General features: G+C 49.5%; 1 protein-coding gene across 4 annotated transcripts in view; it reads right to left on the reverse strand.

The window, feature by feature from the left end:
• Nucleotides 1-25,247, reverse strand: part of SLC12A8 (solute carrier family 12 member 8) — a 59,368-nt gene that overhangs the window by 21,976 nt on the left and 12,145 nt on the right. For 3 of the 4 annotated variants that reach the window (XM_075757106.1, XM_075757108.1, XM_075757107.1), the window contains exons 4-6: nt 24,246-24,437; nt 20,480-20,711; nt 3,216-3,329 (exon numbers count right to left, since the gene is read on the reverse strand). In XM_075757106.1, the coding sequence (XP_075613221.1) occupies nt 3,216-3,329; nt 20,480-20,711; nt 24,246-24,437 (538 nt within the window). The remainder of the gene's footprint in view (nt 1-3,215; nt 3,330-20,479; nt 20,712-24,245; nt 24,438-25,247) is intronic. The other variant, XM_075757109.1, reaches the window with a different exon arrangement.

A 25,247-nucleotide genomic window follows, 5' to 3' on the forward strand; every position in this document is an offset into this window, starting at 1 on the left:
AGAAGGTATTTACAAAAATGCCGAAAAACATCTGGTTAATGCAGAGAATCTCTATAGGGGTATGCTCACATCTTCCGTAGCGAGTATATTAGTCTTTTTGATTGAAGCTGAGTCTTCCGTGCCCATGCACTCCCATTTAGGCCAGCTCTAGATGTATGTTTTGGATCACTCGGCTACGCCTCTATTATTAAATGACAAACTTTGGTGAATAAAGCCAGCTGCACTGCACATCCATCTGAAATGCTTTAAACAGCTATTAGCCAGGAAGCAAACAGACCAGCCTCTGCTTACCACCATTCAACCATAAAACCGGGATAACTTAATTCACGTTGCTGGAGTTGTACTGATAAAATACAGAGAAACAGAGAAGACAACCCAACTTGGAGCAAAATGGTCCAAGGAGGATGCTCATAGGAGGCAGCATGTTGCTACCTGTTTACAGGAGGCTAGGACAATCATCTCATCCCCTCCAGCCAAAGCATGAACCCGGCTGCTCCTCCTGCCCGTCTGGTCCCAGGCAAGGGTCTCCCCACTGGTCCTGCTCCCCTTTCCCAAAGTGGCTGCCCCTCTTTCCTTTCACAGCTACCAGCCAGTATTTCTGAAGTTTCTGTTTCACTGCTACTTCTGGTGGAAATGGGCAACTTAAACCCACTTTTCAGTACATCCCAGAGACCAAACTTTAACCAGTTGAAATCAAATAACCATTTCAGAGCGAGAGGAAAGAGCTTATCCCGAAGAGATCAAAATAGTTTCACTTCAAAGAGGAACATTTCGTCTCAGAAAGGCCCAAACATCTTGCTTCACAATTTCCTAAACATTTTTTTAAAAAACTTTGTTATCAAAACAGCGTCTTAGATTGTAAACTAGCATATGCTAAAAATTAAAAAGAGTATACACAACATTTAATAATTAAAGATAAACACAACATTGCTTTGGGTCAAAGAAATGCTTCAAACTGTCTCAAAGTAACCCCTCAAAACTAAACAACATATTGTTTCACTAAAACTCTCCCCAAATTTCTGTTGCACATTAACACAAAGGATTTTACTTCCAGTGCTTCTGCCAGGTCACTGCAGGGGTCTCAGCAGAGGTGGGTACCACTTGGGGATGGCTCTGGGCAGGAGCAGGAGCACAGGCGGGAGATGACAACCTGGGAGCGATGTTCACATGTCCCTGCCACTGCTTTTCATGTGGAGGTGCTGGGGGCTGACACTGCCGCTCGCTTGCAATCTGCATCGTGCTGCCTGCCGTGCATCAGAGGTGCTGGCAATCCTATTGCTTCTCTCCAGCCTGCTATTAATGCCGCTGCCAAACCCATCCCTGAAATGTCATCTCCAATCTCGCAGACCGCCTGTCCTGCTGGCAGGCTCGGGCTGCATCCAGGCAGCGCCCACAATGCGGTGAGAAGCAGCTCTGCTCCAGCACGTGGGACCCCAAGAAACCCGGGGTCCCCTCTGCAGCCCTAGCATCACACCCCCATTGTGGGGGAGGTGAGCTAAGCCAGCGTGGGTCAGGTGGGATGTGGGGTACCACAGCCCTCACTCACTGCCCCAGCCCTAGGAGATGTGAGCTTCACTCCCAGCACTTCTGAAGTTGCACTGGGCTCCCCATTTGTGATCTGCAGCACAGAAGTCTTGACCCCCACCCTAAAAAATTCTTAATCAGCTCAGAAGTTCTTCCATGTAGAGCACCGAACACAACCCTATGTTTTATGAGGCTCCTGAACTCCGCAGTGCTACAAACAGCAATAACAGAAGCAATAGCGATGTTATATGGTACCACTGGCACTGCTACTCTGAAGGGATAATTTAAATACTGTAAATAACCAAGCAATTAAACAGAACGCATGAAAAAGCTGTGCAGCAACCAAAGTAATTTTACATCAGCCCAAAATGTGTTTTCAGAGAATGTTTAACATTACTACGGGTATTACTACTGCTAACTAACAAAGCAACAGGCTGCCAAGGCTTTAAATAAATTATATCTATTAGCTTTGGCATCACTCCTAGCAGCCAAGCATTAGCAGTGGTGAAGAACCATTTAATATGGCTAATCATGGTAATTTTCTGCACAGCTTTGTCATAACTATTCCTTCTTCTATAACCAGGGCTTCCTGCATCAGAGGCAGGGCTCACGAGGAAGGTCTCTTTCTTTGGCTGGGGGACTCGCTTGGGCCAGGTAGAAATGACAAAAAAAGAGGGCAGAAGCCAACTTCTCCATGGTGCCGATAGTTCAGGCAGGTGAGTTTTCCAGGAGGAAGTCTACACAGAGGCAACAGCCAGCCTGAGAAGCTGGGAGAGAGGATTTCAAAGGAAAATTTGAAGTCCTGCACTAGGTGCACCTGACAAAGTGACTTCTGCTACCAGACTATTTCCCCAGACCCATCCATTTCACAAAACCCTTTAGTTTGTTTCCCTGTACTGCAGCAATTCTGCAAACAACTTTCAGTGAGTTGCTTAGAGCTAATCCTCTGAAAATTCATTCTGTAATCCAAGGATTCATCGCTATGGAAACTGCTTATAATCGGTACTTTTTATAGCATAAAAACCCCAGCATCAACAAAAGGTATTGTAACTCCAACTGATAGCTATTTCATTCCCACTGGAGACTGCCAGCTTTGGAAAGGGGACATGGATCTTCCTGGTAATGTAAGGGAATGAATAATATGAAAGCATCCAGTTAAGCTCATAAACGTGAGCTCTGCTGACACACAAAAACACATCCATGACACCATGCAGAGTGTGGTGGGTCAGCATCATGAGCGATGGCATCAGCCATCGCCCACAGTAAGGATGGAGGGAAAGCCCTCCTGTGTTCTTCCCACCCTCCCAGTGCAATCAAATCATAAAGCTTATCTAATAAGATAAATCATGACTGGCACTTTTAAAAAGGCTTGAAACCTTGTGGCCTGACAGCATCGACCAAGATCAGTGCCTGAGCCTTGTTGCACCACCATGTCAACCCACGGAGTTGACCAGCAGTTTCTGACTACAGAGAGACAGAAGAGCACCTGTTCACTTCAACTGAACAGGAGTGCACAAAATTTGAGATGCTGGAGGAAAGCCTGAACATTTCGAATCGACTGCATGAGTCTGCTACAGCCAAGTATGGTCCCGCTTGCCTCGCCTTGCAGCCCAGAGGAACTCCCTTTGCTTCTGCTCATCTCTGAGATGTGACTGTGGAGGGAAAGAGGAGGACGATAAAACTTACGGCACCTGTGGCAGCTGGGAAAAACACTCCAAAAACGGTGAAGAAGGACTCCCCCTGGCTGTAGTCTGGCAGCGTGTTGTTGAACATAAGCTCTTCGGAGTAGCCGACGAAGCCATGCTCTGCGAAGACACAGAGGGCGAGAGGAGAACCTCAGAAACCACAGGGACTGCAGAAGACCCTCCAGCCTGCTCTTGGTGACCACCCATCCTCTAAACATGTGCAACAGCAGCGGCTGTTTCCAGGGATAGTTTGAGAGGATGAATGTCAACTTATTTGGGTGGGGGAAGAAGGCAGAGAAGAGGTCAGTGTGGTTACAAGGGTGCAAATGCCAGGGAAAGGTGCAGCGGTACACACCAGCACGTCGAGAGGCACCACCAGGCTGGGCGGCTCTCGCCAAGCCAGAACACGGATTGTATCGAGTGCTGTCTGCAAGCAAGATATCTTCCTGTAAAACCTGTCCATGGAGGAAAACTGGCTGCAGGAATCAGCTAATATTTATACTTATTTATCCATGCCACTTTAATTCTCTTTCCAAATAGAGCAAAATTATGCTTCTATAAGACAACTGCATCCCTGAGCAAGCCCTCACACCATATCCCAATTCTGTGTTTCTGCCAGCAAGCTCCTGCACAGACAAGATCTGAGATGTGCCCATGCTGTGAAGCTGCTACCAACACACCCAGGTCATACACTGGTTGTCAATGAGCCCAGAGTCAATAAACCCAGTTTGTCGCAGGCTGGACCTGCCCTACAAGACGGGTTTCCCAGTGGAGAAGGAATAAGTTACTCTAAAACTGCCCACTGCTCTCTGATGCCACCATGTGCACTTACCTTCCTAATGCCATTGCTCTCCTGTTGCTGTGTTACCTCTAAACCAGGGCTAAACATGAGGCTCTGCATCATGCCCAGCTGCCCCCCTCCCAAATCTTCTGTAGATGTTTATCACTTGCCCAACAAGGAGCAAATGCCGAGACCTTGGGCTGTGCCCCGCTCCCCACGCTGACTTCTGCTGAGTTTTTCCAAGGTCATGCACACACAAGTTTTACTTTCCAAACAAAAAGTTTTATAGAAGATGGGAGAGAGGGGAAAGTAATGGGCAGGGTATCAACACCACGCAACTGGTCTGCTGGGTATGTAATGGAGGATCCTGCTCCCTCACTTCACATTGGAAGGACAGGTCAAATTCTTCCACAAAATCGGATTTGTTAGGAATAGTTGAGCCCAACTGCTGACATGCTGACAGGGCATTTCTTAGGAAAGGTTTTAGATTCCTATAGGCAGAAAAGATAAGTCATGAAAAGCAGGTTAATGAATTAACGCTGTGTCTATGAAATGAATAATTTCATTTTCAACAGGCAAGACTGCTTTTTAATGGAGTATCTTCATCTGTGGAAACTTCTCCTCCCTGTCAGTAATCCAAATGCTTGTGCCAGCTGCGGTGGGAGGTGAGCAAAGTCGGTTCCTTTTTTCCTCCTGCCACTACAATCTATTTCCACAAGACATGTGACTGCAATAACGAATTTTCTCATTAGCAGGCAGGATGTTGTTTATGGCTGCACAGGGTGATGGCCAGAAATTAAAAAAAGACTCCATGAAAGCTGTCCCATGCCTCAAAGACAACACTAATGACATTTGGACAATAGATTAAACCGGAAAATTAAATCAGAGCTCTGAACGCAAGACATATCCATTTAAAGTCTCAGAATATAACTAACCACAGAGCTTTGAAGTTGCCACAGAAAAATCCTATAGATAATCAAAAGTTTCCTACTACATCTGCATTCATTGTGTTGCCCAAACATGGATAGAAACACACTGATAGAAAAGGTCTCCTGCTGCTAGGCTTTTTAAAAGCACCAGCTATCTTCACTAGGAACAAGTCCCAGACAAGATTTAAAGAGAATAAGCTCAGCGCAGCACACTGACCTCTGGACCCCATCGATGTCTGCAGAAAGCACAGCTTCTGGAGAAATAAAGGAGGGATTTGCATAGGCTGTACGTTCCTGTAAGACCAGACCTGAGCTCCTTCAACGGGAATTCGTGCCCACGACGGCACAGCACGCAGGCTGGCTGCAAAACTCCCACCAAACTGCTCGAGGAAAATTTTGGTCCCTGGCCAAGGACTTTTTCACAAAGTATATGCTCCTTATAGAAACGTTAATGTTTCATTGGTAAAACAAAAACGAGTAGGCAAAATAGCCATCTCACCCCAAGGAGATCTGCAGACCTTCTCCAACCTGTGCTTTGCAGCTGCAGCATCAAATATATCTATGTCACTCTTGACGAAAGTTTGCCCCACTGATTGTTAAACATCTCCTTCAAAGCAGACTCTAGCCTCTCTTGATGGTTTACTCTCATATTTTCCTGTCTTTATCATTTCGGTTTCTCTTCTAACCCTGTTAGAAGCTCATGATGCTATTTCTTGCCTGATCCATAAGTTATTTTTTAATAGCATCCTTCCACCTACTGGAAACAGTCCCCATCCTGCACCGGCACAGTTGACAGTTTCTGCCAGTCTGTAAAACTTTATGTTTGTCTTCCTCAAACCACAAGTTGTCCTTTTCACACCACTCCCCCAGCTTGTACAAGGTCATCTGGAAGCCTGACCCTCTCAGCCAGGCCACTGCGAGCCCTTCCCAGCTAGGGGTCAACTGCAAATTCAATCTGCATATTCTCTTTTCCATCATCCAAGCAGTTAAGGAAAATACCAAATAACACCAAACCAAACCAGACCCTTGCAGAACCTCACCAGAAACAGCCTCCTGCTTTGCAAATGAACCATCTTCAACTGGGGTCTTCCAACCATGTTTTGGAGCTATGTAATTCAACGATGGGCTGATCCAGGCACTTTGGGCACCTCATGTCTTCTTTCTCATACAAAAGGCCAAGTACACAACCAGACTACGTTTCCTGTGATACCATTTTGACCATACCATGGCCAAAGAGAGACCATGAGACCCATGAGTCCAACGGCTGACCTGCACCTGCGTACATCTGACCCCTACTAATTTTAAGAAGCTAAACAATCCCTCGTGCTCCATCCATTCGTCTGCTGTTCCCTTTCCTACTTTATTCCCCTAAGTGTGAATCCTGGGTGGAAGCGACAAAGCCCAGAACGATGGCAGATGTTACTGGAACCACAGAAAATGACAGCCGTGGATTTGTTGAAAGAGCCACAGGATGCGCCTAAAACTCCATCCCACTTCTGCTTCCTTTCCTCACGGCGCTGGCGGGCGAGAGGAAGCCCAGCCATTCCACATTTCCCCTTTACACAGAACCAGGAGCTTTCTTGTCTAATTAAAGAAAAGTTCATCCAAATGTTACTTGTTATTGCAACCTCATTTCTCAGTCAATCACTCTCCTGTGAAGCAAATCTCACATCCCTTTTGATCAGTTTTATGCCAGGATTTGCAATCACCATCAATTTAAGCAAGCTATCGGCACGCGACTGCGGAGCTGAGAGCAACTCGCTGCGAGCATCTCCTGGCTGCCCTCGTGCCTGTGACCGGAGCAAGTCATCTGTGACCTTTCAGCTGTCATATTAATGGGACTAATTGTAGCTGACGGGGCAATTGGGCTGAAAATCATCCAAAACAAAACAGGAATCAGCAACTGAGACCAATCGGTTAAACCAACAGAGCACTCGCTCGGTTGTTCACAGAGTCAATTATCCACATCCCATTGAAAGTGCACTTCAAAAGAACGAGCTTCGGAAGGAGGAGGGAAGGAAACACAACAGGTCTATATTTGGCTCTCCGATCTCCAAACAAGGCAAGATCATTTTATTCTTTTTTTTTTTTTTTGTAAGAGGATCTTTTCCTCCAGCTAACTGTTGGGTACATGAGATCCAAGCCAGATTCCTCCCTCCTCACTCATTACAAAATGTTTGACAAATTTTGCTCTCAATTAATTTATGCAACCCCATAGCCTCTAAATCCTGCCTTTAACGATCCTGCTCTCAGTTGGCTTGCAGAGGGCTGGAGCTGAAGTGCTATAAACAATCTTCCCAGTGTCATGCTAGAAGGAAAAGAATCTGGTTCCTTCTCTGTGCCATGTCAGCCTTATGGGAAATGCACAATAAAGAGCAGTAACAATTTATTTTCATCATTAGATACTCAGTAAGAAGCAGAAAAATAATGGATGTCTCAAGTGGTTGAGCTGAAGTAAATAAGCAACAGGGGAAAAAATTGACTTAGAGCAACATCTGAATTATTTCTGTGATTTCTGACAAATTAAATCCTTCCAGTTGCCCTTATTAAAATGAAGTAATAAACAACAAAAACCACCTAGCAAGTTTCAAATGGAAGAGCTTCCAGGACGAGCATCCTCCATTCACACGCGAAGAGGGACCACAAGGGGCTGCACGTCAGCCTGATGCAGGTGGAGGAAGACGAGGACGAAGGTGGCCAGGATTCTCATGTCCCCTTGCTCACCACAGATGCCTGAGAGGGGGTACCAGCCTTCACCTGGTTGCCTTCGCTGCATCCCTCCTACACCCCAGCTGGTTTCCACATTTGAGCTTTTCTTGCCACACTCTCTCACCGCTTGCCCCATGGAGGAGGGTGAAAGCAGCTGAGGCGGTTTTTGGCACTTGGGACCCACCTTAGCAGGGCAGCCCTTCCATGAAGCCCGGGGTTTCAGGACTTGTGGAGGTTGGAGAAGGGGTGCGAGGTGAAGATGTGGTTATGCGGGGTCAGGCCATTATGCAACAGCACAGAGAATGACGGCGCTGCCAAATTCCAGGCAACCTGGAGCTCATTACAGATTAGTCAAGTCTTGGCCAAATTCAATAAGCCTGTTCACAAGCTTAAGGTTGAGTAAACCCTGGCACCGAGGCAGGGGCTAAATAATGCAAAAATGGAAAACCACCTTAAGAAACAGCTCCCAGAAGATGGTCACGTATTGTGCTCTGCTTGTGATTAGAGATTTTAATTATGAAGGTGAATGCTGAAGGCTCGAAGTAGTGAGATTTTTTCCTTTTCCTAAATAAGTAAGCCCACACGTTCCTGCCTGGAAGGTACTTGCTGAGATTTGCTTTCAGAGGAACAGCTGGAAGTGTTTGTCTTGCAGCCCATTTCCCAGGTCTGACCCCAGCGTTTTCAGGATCCTGTGTGATGTAAGACATGGAGAGCTAAAGAGTAATTATATATGCTTGGCATAATTATCTCCTCTCTCTCTCTCTCCCCCCCCCATTTCTTTGTCCATCTCTAAACCCTCCTCGCATAAACTCTGAAATCCAGTCATTCCCCTTGGACACCAGTCCAAGTACACACCCGGAGAGAGGTTCTGGGGTGGGTGCTGGAGATACCTGGGCATGCTGGTGCGGACAAAACAGGAATGGCCCTCACAGCCTGGTCCCACAGCTGGCATCCTCACCTGAACACACGCCTCTGCAGTAAGATAAAGTTTCGCTGCTCACCAGCCACATGCTTGCATTTTCCTGCTCCAAACTCTTAGCCAAGGGCAAAGTACAAGCCCAGGACTTCTGACCTGTTAACTCCCCGGTGGGTAAGTCAAGCCCCGTCAGGTTGGTAATTCTCAGTTGTGTTCTATCAGATGACTGTTGGGTGGCCTAAACCAAATTAACTTCTACATAGGCCAAAATGCTCTACAGCAGGGAAGGAGTGAAATTCTCCTTCCAAAAGCCCTTGCAATACTAATTCTTCCCCCATCTGCAGAAGTTGTTCATCCACAGATGGTATGGTGGTCACCAAACTCACCAAAACGTACTTACTACCCATAGCCTATCACACAAGAATGGCATCTTCACTTGCCAAGGAAAAGTCAGGTGTGCCTGGCTTTAATGAAGCAACATTTTGATGCCAAACCACCATCAGCAAGAGGTTTTTCAGTATCTCAGCATGCAATTGCAAATACAGAGGATTAACCATGCACATAGAAACTGTGGATGTGAAGAGATGGATACAAAGCCATGACTGTTGTCCAAACCTCACGGTCTTTTTATCTTTGTGTTCCCCATGCACTATGCAAAGGCTGAAATTTAACGTGAGGCAAGAAGCAGCACAGGATCCTCCGACACAACAGCTCTGAATGATGCTCTGTGCCGACACAGCCACGCTCCGATGGCTCTGGGCTTCCCCAGCAAAGGGGGTACTCGCACGTGCCAGAGAACAACGTGGGTCCGGCTGACCGCAACCACAGCTCAGCAACACCAGGCAGCACACCCAAGGAAGGTCACTGAAAACGGTGCACCTCTCCAGCGGATAGGCATCATCAAAGAGGCATTAAGAGGGCACCGGGGTCAGGAATAATGCTTGAATCACCTTTCCCAACAGAATAAAAAATAAATCAAAGCAGTGCAGTGGCAAGCCCCATCCCTCCACACCCCTCCGTGCACACACTTGGCTTCCTGTGTTTGGGCTTGTTCAACACCAACATTGACAATCACACTTCCAACGTTCTTCCAAGGGTGGGCTGCTTCTGCAGCCGTGCCTTTGCAACCGCCCAGCTCCAGCTCCTGAGGTCCTCCCAATACTCTCTTCCAGGCAAGTCCAACACTACTATCACTACTCCCAGGCGTTGTCCTGCTGCTGCCAGCCTGGTACTGGGCAGGTGGAGGCAGAGATGTATGAGAAAAACGTGGAAAGGTTGGGAAGGAAAACAGCGAGAGGGGAAGCAGCACTGGAGGTGGACAAAGGACAGTATGGTGTTTTTTCTGTGCTACCAGTCCAATGCTCAACTTACTGTGGGCTGACATTCGGCCTGTGAGATGTGTGAACAGATTTTCACCAGAAAGTCCTAGTCCTCCAAGAGATAGGGAACTGGTAAGTCATGACATCAAAGTGCGTTAAGGAGGCAGAGCTGCGCTGGCAGCTACAGAGAATAAACATGACCTTTGCTGAGCTCGTACGGGGATACAAAAATGTTTTACATCTTCCAGGACATCTCCTGCTTCACCTTTGGCTATACAAGTTTTGGCTGGAAGACTGGGAAGAAACAGAAGGAAAGAGAAGAGCTGCAGGGGAGCAGAGCCGGAGGAGGATGGGATAGACTGAAGAGGTCGATGCTCCTGTCTCCTGACAGCTACCGCTGGACTCATCTACCCAGGGGACCACAGTCACCAAACCCAGGTTGCCCCTTTCCCAGTGCATGTCCCAGTGCATGCGAGTCAGCGTGGATCAGCGCACACTTCCTATGAACCAAGAGCACGCCTGCTCCGTGCAGGACTTGTGGGCAGCAGCACAGCTCCGTAGCTGGAGGTGGGGCACGTGCAGCCCAGCCCAGACGGAGAAGAGCAAACACAAGACTTCTGATACCTGTCCCTGCAGATTCACCCTCCGTATGTCACAAATGATGTCATGCCTTGGGTTCGTCTCACTCCTCGGGGCCACCTCCTACCTGCTGACAGCTCTCACAGCCTCTCACAGTATTTCTGCTTTGAGAGTCTTAAACTAGGCGAGGGAAAAAATAGAGAGGAATTTTTGTGTTGAATACATACAGGTCAATGATTATGCAGCGATAAAAACGCAGCTATTACGCAATTAACACGACAGCATGTGGCTGACAGATCAGTGCAGAAAGATTGCAGAGCATCTGCTCGAGCTGCCAGGGCACTGAGAGATGGGGGATGCGGGACCTCCGCGGCTCCTGCTCTAACCCACCCCAACCCGTGCCGCTGCTGGCAACCCTAAGCACAAAGCACTGGGAAGAAGAGGAGGTAAGAATGGGAAGGGACTAACTTCCCTCTGTAGTTTCATCCCTAAATCCCAGTTAAACACAGTTACTACCAAAAGAGCTCAGAGCGATCACAGACCCCGAGCTGCAGGCAGCGGGAGCGAAAGCAGCAGCTCTGCCGCTGCCGTCTCCCCACGTGGCAGGACGGTGCCAGCTGAAAATTAAGCGCTGGGTGCCATAGCCGGCATCTCCCCACGCCACAGCAAGCGGCATCCTCAAAAATTCCAAACCAAAGCTGAGCAGCAAGAGGCAGCCCAGGGCAGGGACAGGAGTCCATTGCTGGTTTTCCACTTGCGGTGAACAAATAAGCTCCTATTTCATCATTAGAACTAGGGAGATGGTTTCATAAATTAGGGCAAACGGCGCACTTACGTTTCGAATTCATCAGAGCTGCAAGTAGCAAGAAATAGACAGGTTTTAGCGGAAAAAAACCAGTATTTGGCAAGGGACGGGGTGGGGGCAGAAGGATCAGAGAAATTTTAAAGAAAGGAGGAGAGGAGTTTCCTTGCCCAACTCTTTCTCTGCACCCATAATAAGCCCGGCAAACCCAAAATGAGAGATTATGTAAAGTCTGTAATTGAAGGAGCGAAAGCCACAGTTAAAACAATCTAAAAAGGCCAAGCCCTGAGAAAGGCAACTCGAATCCCTTATCTTTTCATGGAAAAGAATGTGCTCCCTGAGATTAATGACGTGTTTACCCAAAAGGAAATCACCGCCCTTCTGAAGCAGCGAGTGTTTGTTCCTCCCGAGCCCCTGTTTTCTGCTCCAGAGCTGATCTCCCAAACCTCCCGTTTAAAGTACACACAATACGGCTTCCTGCCGCCACGGGCTCCGAGGGATCCCACCATTAACCCTCTCCTGAAAACCACCCTCCACCGCACCTGTCCGTCCTGGCCACGGCCGGCAGGGATGAACCCGGCGTGTTTAGATCACGCTACGAGCACCGGCACGGAGACGGGCGTCACGCAGACAGCTGCCCCCAACCTTGCTGCAGGGTGATGAATCACCCCTGTGCACAAATATTTCTCAGTTGAGCAAATTAGCAAGCGTGGAGACTGACAGTGCTGTCAAGGGGAAGCTTCACTCTCTATTTTCCCATCTTGCTCGTCTCCGAAGTCTCCGGACGCAGCAGGCTACCTTCTCAAGCTCCTCGGGGTTTCGGCAGCACGCCCTTCCGCCTGGCCTGCCACAGGACACTCGCGGAAACAGGCTTAACATTGGCAGCACAACGTTCGGCCGTGGTACGGGAGGCATGGAGGAGCACAGGATTTGTGCACTGAAAACCCTCAAGTGAGCAAGAAAGCTTTGAGCAGAAGTGCTGGGGGGTAATCTGTTTGAGGAAACCTGCAAAAAACACGCTGAGGGACCGTCAAGTCCTTTGCACACGTGACAAACCCGAGTACACGCATCCTCCCCCTCTGGTAAATGCCCCCCCGGTAAATGCACTCACACTCCATGCCCGATCTCCTCGTGGAGCATCCCGGCCACGAGAGCCATCAGGTCATGAGCATCCTCCTCTCCCTAAAGCCAACAGACCTGCAATAATGGGTGCTGGCAAACAGCTAAAAATAGCACAAAAGGCAGAATAAAGAAAGGGACCTGCTTAAATCTGTCTCTAACACTCGTATTTAGCTAATGGGGCAATTTTCATTTGCGGGATGCCGTCACCTCTCTCAGATTGTGATGCAGCCTACGCTCCCCCCCCCGCCCCGCGAGCTCTCCCCAGCCACATCACATCTCCTGCGGGACCGGGCTGGGAGAGAGGAAATGCTAATTTCTGCCCAACTCCCCTTGCGCCTGCTTTATCTCCATCTCGGCTTCTCAGAAGGACGAAGAAGTGGAAAACCATCGGCGTACACAAGAGCACACACAGACCGAAAGCGCCCACATGGGCAGCTCCTCATCACGAAATCCCAGTGTCTCAGCACCACTGAAATAAAGGAAAACTCAGGAAGGTGCCTGTGGAAGTAGCTAGTAGAGCTGTTTGGCACTGATTCTGTCTCTACAGGTCAGTAGGGCTTAATTATTTTTTGCAAAAAAAAGCCAAAAAATTGGTATTTTCTGTAGATGGAAAATCTGAAATTTTGCTTAGGAGAAAAAAGGAAGAGATTTTAACATGGGTATTTCAACTTCATAAAGTCCACTTATGTTTTATATTATTTAATGCTAAGCACCAGACTTGCTGTAATATATAAAATCCTTCCATTACTATTTTATTTTTTTGATGTGGTATCCTCTACCTGGCTTGTTCAGCCACATTCAAACCAGCCAGCGGAAATGGTTTTATTCATTACAAAGAGGACAAGAACATCCCTTGCTTCACCCTTTTTTCTAGGAAAATAGTTTGCATCAATGGGATATTATTATTAATTATAGAGTAGTACTTCTTGGAAGTCATGCCCAGAGTCCCTGGTTGTGGGAGGCTCTGCAGAACTTCTCCAATGAAAAACCCCAGCTTTGAGAAATCAGAATTTAGGCTGAGTCAAGAGACAACAATTGGAGGAAAATGAACGGCATTTGAGCAGCAGCAGCGATGACACACATCCTTTGGGCTCGTTGGAGTGACCTCCTTTCTAACTTGGAGCTACTATGTGTACTGCTTGGGACAAAGCCCAATACATGGTAATCAAAACCCCATCTTTCAAAAGAAAGCAGTTAACTAAAATGTAACATAATCCACTGGGCCCAGCCATGGTCTACAGAGCCTTCTGCCATGGTCATGACTAGAGCATCCTGTACTTCCAAGTTATGGATATATTATCCAGATGACAATGGTATTTCAAAAGAAAACTATTCTGTTTGTCGATTTTTTTTGATTCTCTGTCCAAAATTATAGTTTGATTTCAAGTTTAGTTTCAGACTGCAAATCAAACTGGAAATCAAACAGTGCTTGATTTTGGAAAGGTTGAGCAAGATGTTGTCACCTAAAAGGACGGAGTTTTGTGTGTTTGAAACTACTAACTAAATTCAGTTTAAATCAGAAAACACATTTTCCCTACCAAAATCACATTTTTCAAGGAATGCATTTCCCCGTTGAGTACAAAAGAAAACCAGCAAGAACCATCAGGCCATCATCCAGGCCAGTGAAGGTACGACCAGGCTAAAATCTCTTATCTGCAGCCAAGAAAGGCCAAAAATTGTTAACACAAGCCAGCAGAGATGATGATGAGCAGTCGGTAAGGACCCATGTCCCACGCAAAGTTTTCTCTTTAGCCCAGGAGACGAATGTGAACTAGAAGTGAAGCGGCTGAAGAAAGAGACTAATATCTAGAAATTATCTTCATAGATTACATCCCAAAATAAGGAAAGCTGATTCAGGGCAAAGCTGAACTGTGACTGAAATTAAACACCAGGGGAATGAAAAAAGAGGAGGTAAAACATCTCCATCATTTGAAAACAATTACGCAGTGGCACTAAAAAAAAGAGGGGAAGAAAAGAAATCAATGCAATTAAATAAAGCTGTCCCATTTAAACACAGCAATGAGGAGAGATGGAGAGATCATGGGATGATATAGATCTTCCTCAAGCCAGTTGGTTTATTAGGCCTCTAAACAAGTTGCTGCTGAACAGAGAGCCTGCACAGGAGGTTTTATGGGGGGAGCGGGTGGGGAAAGCCCACGTGAAGGCAATGTCTAACAGAGGACAAAGCCAGCCAAGGTTTTCCAGGATTTATTTACAAGCTCTAGGAAGGTGAGTTTAGCATTGCCTCGCAGGGAAATAGCAAAGAAATTAAAGGTTAAATCAACCATGTACAAAATCTGTATAAATCAGGAGCAATATTACCTATCAAGCCAGTTTTAACCTGTAACAACCTCAGCAAACCCTCTCCTGCTCCAGGGATGGACCTGGGCCAGCTCAGCCCTGACGGCACCATGCAGCGGCACATTTCAGGGTGTCAGATGAGGCCAGGACCCTCCTCCTCCTCGGCAGCACGCGGCAGAGGGAAGCTCACTCCCAAGCCCCGCATGGCCGCTCGGATGGCACAGCCTGGACAAGACCGAAGAGGAGCACAAGAGGTCTTCCAAGCAAAGTGCTTTAATGCAGAAAGGAAGAACATCAGCTGGTCCCCAGGTCCTCAAGAGACCCAAAGCGGTGGGTTTTGGCTGCAGGAAGGAGGGGTCAGCCTGAGATAGCTCGAGCAGGTTCCCCAAGGATGTGGCAGAGGATCCATCACTGGACATTTTTAAGAGCAGGTTAGGTGCACATGGCATCCCCAGCACAGCTGGGTGGGTGCAGGAGGGCAGGGACCCGCGGGCCCTGAGCTCTCCTCCCCCCTCCGCTCCCCACCTCCTGGGAGATGCTTCAGGGCGGTGGGCTCAGACATCCCGCCCGGCCTCAGCGCAGCAGGGGCACAGGGATGCCAGCCCCGGCCCCCGGCGAGCAGCTGCTGTACCCACCTCCAGCATCCGCTGGCAGGCGAGACCACTGCTCCTCAACTGAGTCCTACTGCCAGGTGTCCTCCTGCGGGGAAACACCGTGAAAACCTACCTACAAACAGGGCAGCAGAGTGGAACCACGCAGCAAAGTTACGTCTCAACCTATTATTTGTTTAAATTTTTTTAAATAAACTGCTTTAAATACCTACTTCAGAGAGCCTGGACAGAGCGGCGTAGCTTTCCTCTCACTATCTAAATAAGGCCCCTAACAATGTTATCACTTTTCAAAACACATCTGTCCCGCAGCTCCTAGCCCAGACAATTGGCAGGTAACCAGTTAATAAATGTCTTCGCCAGACTGTTGAATAGGCTGGCCCCGGCTCAAGAGTGATGTCAGGGCCATTCAATGCACTATAATTGGAAAAACCTGGGGAAAGCAATCCCATGTTTTTTAATAAATAAAGAGCGTATTAGCAGCCTCCTGCTTTTATTCACCACGGTGTCTACCTTGTTCGGAAGCAAAGTGGGATTTTTTTTTCTGCTGCCGCTCGTTCAGTGATTTCTACTTGGAATTTGATGCCAGTTTCCAGATGTGTCTCGGGCCAGGAAGTCAGCAATCAGCCTGGATAAAGCCTCTGGGATTAGCTGCAGATCATCTTTTGACACACACATCCTTCCTGCACCCTCTCTTATGAAACAGGGGCACACCCCTCGTGCCCAAAAATAAAACAAAACAACCCAGAGCCAAGCAAAAGCCTCTGATTAGGATGCTTTGATTACTTTCATCTTAAATATGTGGGAATATATTTAATTTATTCAATCCATCAAAGCCCCTGAGGCACCATTTGAGGGATCTTTACAACACCAGAGCGTTTATATACATAAATCATTTAACAATTGCAGGTTCCCTGTCTGCTGGAGCAGTCCCAGGCGAAGCTCATCTCCCAGAGCTCCTCACCAGTGGTACCTACAGGAGAGCATCAGCTCCCCGGGCTTGGCTGCACAATGCCCGAGAGGGATGAATCCTCCAAAGGACTCACCCTTGGAGGAAGAAGTGAGGATGATAAATGAGTTTTCTGGGCTCTGTGAACAACTTTGGGAAGCTAAAACCCAAGCGGGTGACATGAAGGATGTGGTTTGCATGGAAAATAATCCCAGCACTCTGACAGCAACGCATCTTTCAAACCTCCCTGCATCCCTGAGAAACGAACCACCCCGGTTTCCCAGCCGGGAGGAGAGGGGCTCAGCCCCACGCAGCCGGGCTCCACACTTGTCCCAGCCACGTGGTACCGTCTGCTGCAGTTCCGCAGGGATCCCAGCCCAAGGGGACCCAATTATCGAATTCCCAACAAAATATTATTTTTCCCCCGCCAAGGCATTTCAGAGTCTGTTGTCAGGCCCCTTTCGCTCCTTTCATCTCCCCAACAAAGCCCAACCAAATTACCACCAGCCCTCCCGCAACGACCGCCCCCCCCATGCGCTCCCACAGCCACTCTGCTTTAACAGGGCACCTGAGAGCCGCTGCCAAAACAGGAAAGCAGGCGCCTAATTGAAAGGGAGTATTTGGGAGTCACCCTACACAAAAATTAGCAGAGATATGCTAGGAAAATAAAAGAGTGGGCATTAACGGCGGGCTTATCTTCTTTTTCCGTGACTCTAATGTTCGGGATGTGAAGAGGCCAAAAAGTTTCACGTACTGTTCTGAGGAGCTGGTTGTGGAGAGGAGCATCCTCTCCTTTACGTTCACTGCTCTCCCCAAAATAACTCAGGCTGATTTTGAGGTGTGGACCTCCAGAATTAAAATGCAAACGTACGCAAGCCAAGAAAACCCTGCGTTGCTACTATGCAATCGTGTAGCAAGTGCTGGGTCTTGGTTATGGGTTGAGAAGTCAAGCGCTGCCTGATTTCAACCCACCCGTGTTAGGTTTGGTAAAAACAGTAAGCTGTGCCTAGGGAGAAAGAGAACGTGGATGTTTTCCGTCCCGAGGAAGGAGCATGGAGGTCTCCGCTTCTGGAGGTGGGACTGAACTGTAAGGTGAGTGGCCAGAGAGAGCTCGACGAGGCTGGTTTTCATACAGCACAGGGAGCCCCCCCGCTCGCTACCCACCCCTGGCCAAGATCTCAGCCTGGGACCGTGACCCGTCCCCAGGGGAAGCGCCAGCCAGCGCCAAGGGGAGGATTTAGGATTAACTCCAAAGAATCGGCCGGTCCCACCCCACCCTGCAGGCAGCCTGCAGAAAGGAGCAGAAGCCCTCTGGGCCAGGCAGAGGGATGCGCAGGGAGCTCCTGGCAGGGAGCAGGCAGGCCTGCCTGCACTCTCAGCGGGGTTGGCAGCATCTGACCCAGCGCCCCAGAGCACCCCTGCCCGCTGGAACTGCTCAGCACCTCCAGCCCCAGCTCCGGGCTGCAGGAGCCTGGCTGGCTCTCAGAGCGGGAGCAAGTCACGGCAATAGAGAGGGGAAAAAAAAAAAAAAAGAAGAAAAAAAAAGAAAGGGAGAAAAAGCAGCGGGAAGCCCTGCTGAGAAGCCCCCTTTTGTGTAAACATGCTCCGTCCTCAGGCTAAAAATAAAGGCAAACCACAGGAAGGGAGTGAGTGCTTGGACAACATCCGATTTGATGTGTGCCTGGGTGTGAGCTGAGGGAACGGGGAGAAGAGCAGGGGACTCCACCCAGCGCAACCACACAAAGGCAGACGTTTAAGACCTTCAAGATGGACAGGCATTCCTGGAGATTATTTAAATCCAAATAACTGCTGCTTGGCAGATGCGCAGCCCTTTGGTATGCGCGCAGCACTTGGAAATGTTACGTGTGGGACAAGGCTGCCACGGCAAGAGCACAAGGCCCATTTTACAGGTTCGGAGACAGAGACCTGAGGCTGTGAACTGAAACCCCGTAAACCTGTCACAAAACAAAGAAGCAACCCAGACGTCAGATGAAATCTTTCCAGCTCACAGGTCCATCCTCAAAAATTACCTCTCCCTGCACGTTGCCCTTCACATCTCAGTCACCGCTGCAGCCGAAGAGCCAAACCCAAAACTGCACACACGTGAAGGCTGCAGAGAGCTGATCAGTTGCCTGTCCATCCCAAAAGGCTCTCAAATGCTTCCCCAGGTGCTGGGCTCAGACGCACTGCACTCCGCCATTGCCATCAGCCGCCTCTGGAGGATGGAGCTTCACTGACACCTGCACATCCCACCCGCAGCTTTCTTGCCGGAGGGATGCTTTGCTGACATTTGCAATCGCACCCAAGAGACAAGCATCCATCCATGCCACGCAGAAAGCGTGCAAGACAGCGTGAGGAGGCTTCTTGAAGCCCAGCGCTCACCGTTGGTGCTGACACACCACTCAGAGGCCTTCTGGGGAAATGCAGGACTTGGGAGGAACCAACCATTCAGCCTGGCTGAGCCAGTTCTCTCATACGGAAGCAGTCTGCAAAAGCAGAGAAACCCACAGCTCTCCCCAGCCAGCCTTACGGCCGCAGGTCCCACCATACGGGCGGCGCTGCTCTGGGGTACTGGTGTTTGGGGCTTGGATCTGGCCATCATCAGCCCGATGTTCTTCCACGCGCTGGAAACCCTCCTCTCTCTAGCCTGCCCCAGCTAAACTGCAGCATCTGCAATGCTCAAACGCCTCGTTTCCCTTTCTTTCTCTATTTTCTATCAGAAGAAATGACACAGTGCTCGGCAATGGAGGAAAGCAAAGACGACTACGTTGACCTCAGCTTGGGCACGTTTCCTGCTGACGTTTGTATTTCTCTAATTCTCTCCTCCTGCTGTCAGGTCTTACCCCAAGTATTTGTCTTCTCTCTACTATTAGAAAGGTCTCTAGGTCTGCATCGAAGGTCTCCTCCGAGCACAACCAAAGTGCAACCCCCCGTTTCCTTTAGAAAACAACTTCCTATGAAACGCAGCTGTTTGGAGCAGGTCAGTTGCTTTCTCTGCAAAACACACCACATGGAGCACAACCCACCTCGCTTCGTTCTCATTTGCAAGTGTCTGCTGAGACTTTTACCGGCTTCCATTTGGGGCATTTCTTATACACTAAATATAAAATGCAAATGCCTTTCCACAAGGCTCTCTTGGAGAAGGGGAGCAGCTGCTGGTGCAGCAGCTCCTGCCCCCACCCCACCGTCCTCGCACACTGTACCGGCAGCACAAAATAATACAGCAGCGTGAAAAGACAGCCACACCGCCGGCACTACGAACATCTACGGGACTCACCTCTTGCCGCCCCACTCAGCAGCTGAATCCTAACTAAATCAAAACCGAAGATCTTTCCTTTAAACTGACTTTAGCGTGTCGCTTGTAACCCCCTAAGGTGCTGCTGGACACAGAGGAAGGCAAGAAAAAGGTGACACCTTCTGTTTACTCAGCTAATTACACTTCATTATTGCTGGAGTGGCCGCTGTTGCACTCATGGACCCCTTCCACCACAACTCCCCGTGTCTTGAGATGCGTTTCCCTGCAAACATCTCTCAGCGATGAGGATGGAGGGAGGGGAAGGGGGCTTGGGGTGCAAGTAGGGCTGCAGGTGGGAGCCCCGAACCCCTGCCTTGCCCAAACTGGAGCCACCGCTGCAGGCTGAAGTCAGGCTGGGGAAGGTTAATGAGAGAAACTTGTACCTGCGGCTCCTTGCAGCCCCAGCAGCCGCCTGCCCCAGCCCACCCAGCTCCCTCCTCAGCTCCCCAACGTGGCCCTGGGCAGCAAATCCAGCGGTGTGCAGCCTGGGGCCAGCGCTGGCGGCACAACCCACCACAGCCAGGGTCTACGTGACCTCAGGGGTCTCTGGGGAGAAGATCTCCTTAACGCAAAGTCACAATCCCCCATTTTCGTGGGCACTATGCTTAACACAGAGTTAGACAGCAGAAGGCTACAAGGAGCGACTGCAAACACAGCCGCTCTCTGTTGTTAGAAAAGCTCCGAGTGCAGTACAAGTGTAACAAGCACACACACCGAGAGCTCGATTCCTGAGGTTAAACACCTTGATTAATAAGAAATCTTCAGTCATTCTCTGCAAATACTTATTCCTTGCAAAATTACACGTTGTCTCCACAAGATTGGTACCAAAGGATAGGGGACACATCTGGAAGCACTGAACTCTACATCTGCCCAGATGTGCAACTTCACAAAGACACCTAAGGAGGAAACCCCGGGGGATTAACACCTCCTGACCCCGATGTGATCAAACCCCAGTTTTACCTGGATCAAGGTGTGTAAAGGACCCGATGACAAAGTCCAGCGTCGAGACAGCCAGCAGGAAGAGCAGCAGGAGCTGGAGCCTGATGATCCACTTCACCCCAGCCAGGTTGATCCCCAGCAGGCCCAGCAGGACAGCCAAGGAGATCCCGCGCACTGCCCAGATGTTGCTGAGGCTCAGGACATCTGCGATGGACTCCGCAAAGCCAGTGATGTACATGGCACCTGCAACGCACTGAAGGACAGAGCTCTGTGAGTGCCCCGTGGGAGAACAAGGGATCCCCGTCCACAGCCCCCATGCCGGGCTGGGGGGGGGGTCTCTGTTCAGACAGACAGACAGACGTTTGCTGTCACAATACAATCTTTAACGTTACTCTGGCCTACAGGGACTGAACCTTATCGCTGTAAGTCAGCACACTGCCAGGGCAGCATATCTCCTGCCTGGGTAAACAGAGCAGGCTGGGTGCTAGGGCCAGCAGCCCAGCAACCTTCCACTGGCTTTAAAATCTACCCTCCATTAATGCTCCAGGAGAAACCACACTGGCTTCTCCGAAGGAGAGAAGAATGAGTCAACCTCTAAGTTTCTTCCCTTCTTCTCTTTCTCTGAAGGAAAGGGTCCCGGTTCAACACCTGCCTGAAGAACGGCAGTTTGTTTCCCCCTTCGTTGCCTCCCAGGGGTTATTTTTAACTCCGTGTTTAGCTTGGATGTAATGTCTGATGTTTCACCAGCTCCCCATCTCGTTGCTGGAACGGAGCCTGCACTTTTGAGGAGAGCACATTGTGCAAGCCGTGCCCCCTGAGCTCCTGGGAAAGCTGCTTGTTTGTCTTGCTGCAGGGCAGGACACGCGTTCTGCCCTGGGCGGCTGAGCGTCTGCAGGACGGGACATCTGCGGCACAGATTCAGGGCTCAGACCCCACTGCGGAGCAGCAATCCTCCACGCCAGGACACTTCCCTCCAGAGGTTCCCACTAGCTGACATTTCAGCAACAACCCTTGAGTCCTGCCACCCCACTACCCCCATCCAGGAACGATGGATGTGCAGAACAGCTCCCACACAACTGGAAGGGAGAAAACCCCCACCCATGCCAGCAAGAGTCAGAGCAGACCCCTCCTTCGCTGCAGATCCCCCTTGGGCCGACCCAGCACTGCTCCACTGAGGGTGTTCAGGACAACCCGACCCATACCCAGGTGCAGCGGGTTCACGCGCAGTTTTTGGCAAGCAGGGTGCATGGGATTCACCTGTTCAGAGTCAGAGACCTACAGCTTGGAGATCCTGGAGAAGTTTTCGCTTCCATCACAGACAGACACCTAGCACAGATCGGGTGAACTACACCCTGAAAGTCTCTCTCCTCGCTGGTAGCCCCATCATGAATGTCTCCACCAGAAAAGTCTCAGACTCTCCAAGGTAGTCCCCAAATAAGTAGATATATTCTTGTTTACTCGTGTTTAGCATGGTCTACACTACCACTGAGTGGGCCACGCACATCCTACAAGGGTGCTCTCTCTGGAAAACAGGTCTCTCCTGACCTAGCAGAGGACAACACCCCAAACCGGCACAACTCCACTTGGGGCACCCACAAAAACTGCACTTGAGCCCTGGAGTCAAAAACCCCAAACAGAATCTAACTCCAGTAAACACATTAAAATGAGGTGCAGTTCTTGCCTCTCACATGAAGAAAAGCCCTGGAGACAGAAATCAGTATCACCTAACCCCAACTCCCTGTACCTGACCAACACCAGTTTTTGAAGGAGTTAGGCTTTCTTAACTAAATAAGTTTTCTTTCCTTTCACGCCAAGGACAACAACATGCAGGAAGGACACTCTGAAGGGAGCAGAGCAGAGCGAGCCTCTGACAGCCTCAGCACCACAAGCCTCCTTGCAGCCTTTCCTCTGACGAACCAAGAGCAGCAGCAGCAGCAGCACGGAGGAGCTGGGTGCCCACAGACATCCCACTGCTTCACACACAGCAACGGCCAGGGCGCAGCAGCACCGCAGCACAGGCTGGTTCCTCACGAACCACCCATCCTGGAATGAGAACTGAGCTCTAGGCTGACATTTGCAGAAATCAGTCCAATTTCTGCACACTTTGCAGGGTGAGGAAGACAAATGCTTTTCAACACCCAGACAAGTGCGGTCGCTGTCTTTCCTTTCATGATTTTAGGGCTGGACCCTGGAAAACCTCTGCTTGCACAGACAGGTCTTACTGTGAACCACTCCAGCAAAGGAGACTGCAGTGAAGAGCACCAAACCCCAGCCTCATGGCTAGAGCTGTGGTGACCAAACACCCATCGGTCTCCGTAGGGCCTGGTAGATGTGTGCTGGATTATTTAGGGCAATCCAATTAAGCCTCTGCTCTGGAGCATCCTAGGACAGCAAAGCCCAGCCAGATCTCAGCTCACCTTGGCTGATGCAGCAGGAGCCCATCTCTCTCTGCAGCAGCCCCAGGGCACTGGGCAACCTCTTGTCTCCCAAGGCATCAGCAGCATGCAGCCGGTCATCCCCCACTTGTCCCAGTCAGACCAGGGAATGGGGAAGACCCCCCATTATTTCTGGCTGGACTCGCCTTGTGACAGAGGTTACAGCGCTCCGTGAGCATCTTGTAGCCGGGGAGCAGCGTGCAGCTGGTGCAAAGCACGTCGGGCAGAAAACACGGCCAAAGAGAAGGGAAAGGCATCAGCTTTCAGGAGCAGGCAAAGCGTTCCTAAACGAGCTGCCAGCTCCCAACCCCGCAGCCCCCCGTGCAGACGGGGTTCCTAGGCAGGGGCCGGGGCTGCCGCAGACCAAATTTTACGACCCTCAGGACAGGCTGCAACCTGATTGCTTTCCCAGACAGGGTCCGCTCGGAGAGTGAGAGTGGAAAATATGACAGGAAGGATTCTCATGTGTGGCCCATTTCCATATCTTGGCTTGTAACTGTGTTCAGTTTGTATTTTATGGACACTTGCTTTTAATCTGGAGTGAAAGGAGAAGAGGGGATTATTTTTGGTTTGGGGTTTTTTTAAGGGTTTTCGGAGATTGCTGCAAGCCAGTCAGTTAAAAACAAACCTCAATAAAAATGCTTCTCTGCTCGCCACATTTTATACTGTTCATAACATCTTTATGGGGGGAGGGCGTTAAGTTACTGCAGGTTTAAGAGATTACTTTCCATTCTTTATGTTTACTACTTGTGCATTTCAGTGCTTCACCACAACTGCTCCTCAGGGCCTCTCAGAAAACACAGAACTGTGAATTTTGGATCTCAAGAAGTCAATTAGCAGTGGCCCTTACCGCTGCCCAGCTCTCCTCCCATACCAGCTCCACCTCTGCTGGCTCCGATGGAGAAGCAGCCAAGGCTTGCCCGGTCCCTAAGGGCACGGGGAGCACGCCAAGGCCAACCTGTTGGCCAACAGCCCCTCGCTCTGCTTTAGGTGGCCACCCTGGCCTCTCCTGCTTCGGTTTAATTTCAGTCTTTCGCCAGCAAGAGCATGTCCTGGCAGTGGGAGTAATTTGGGATGGGAGGGCATGTCCTGCACGGTTCACTTGTTCAGACACCCAGTTACTCCACCGCTGTGACCCGTGCCAGACGGTGTATTGCCATGCACAAGCTTGCTCTTGGGGAGCAGAGCAGGGCTGAATGCTCCCCGTGGTCTCTCCCATGCTGTCCAGCATACTGGAGCATTACTCAGATTTTACTGGGAGCATTACTTCCTGCGGCAGGAAAGCACAAGATTAATATCTGCATTGCAAAGTTTCTAAGTTTTCTTTAAATAACTTTTTTTTTTTTAATTACCTGGCCAAAAATATAAAGGAGGCCAATGGTCCCCCCTACTTGACCTCCAAGGACAGTAGAAATCATGGAGTATACTCCTCCACTTCCGATGCTGCACTTCTCACACACTCCAATTCCAGATAAGACCGTCACCAGAGCAACCAGGATGACAAAGGACACCAGAAACATGCCCATTACAATACCAGTGTTTCCCTGGAATAAAAAAAAAAAATAACAATAATCAAATAAAGATCAACTCACATCAACTCTGCTGAGACAGAAAAAGGACCCATCCTCTTCTAGTCACTAGTGACCACTGAATCTGGAGTCATTACAGATCAAAAGAAAACACACAACACACACACCTACTTACATAATTAACGTAACTGATTGCCAAATTTACAGCTCCTATTAGCGCCCCTTTGAAGACCATCCTTGTCCTGGGGCTGCACAGACCTTTGCATGAGCAGGTTCTGCTCCATCACCGGGCTCACTGAATCACTGATTTTGTCCTCTGGTTTAAAAAGAATGAGGTCAAACAACGATTTGGCCACCATGGGCAGGGGATGACCATCTATTTGCATGCTTCAGAATGACATGCTTCAAAAAAAACCCCAAACCCAAAAAAACCACTTTCATTAAAAAAAGTAGTTTCAAAATTGAACCTCTGGGATTTGCAACACATGATTTATTAACAGCATCAAGCTCTCATTTTAATTTTTCAGAACATTTACCTTTAAAAGCTCTGATCCCCTCAAACAATCAGATACCAAAGAACAAAACCCCAAGGGCAGCACGGCGTGGAAGATAAATAACTCTCGTGCACCAGCGCACGCTGGGCCTTATCTGTGGGACGTACGCCGAGTGACGGGTGGCCGTCGCTCTCCCGGGACTCGGGGGAGTTTTGTGCAGAGGATTAAAACCCCTCGTGCTGCTCGGGGCAGAGGGAGGGTCTGGCAGGAGCTGCTGCACCAGCAATGGTCTCACTGGGGGGGTGAAGAGCAAAAGCCTCTGAACAAACCC

Source organism: Balearica regulorum, chromosome 6 (genome assembly GCF_011004875.1).
Source record: "Balearica regulorum gibbericeps isolate bBalReg1 chromosome 6, bBalReg1.pri, whole genome shotgun sequence".
Taxonomy (NCBI): domain Eukaryota; kingdom Metazoa; phylum Chordata; class Aves; order Gruiformes; family Gruidae; genus Balearica; species Balearica regulorum.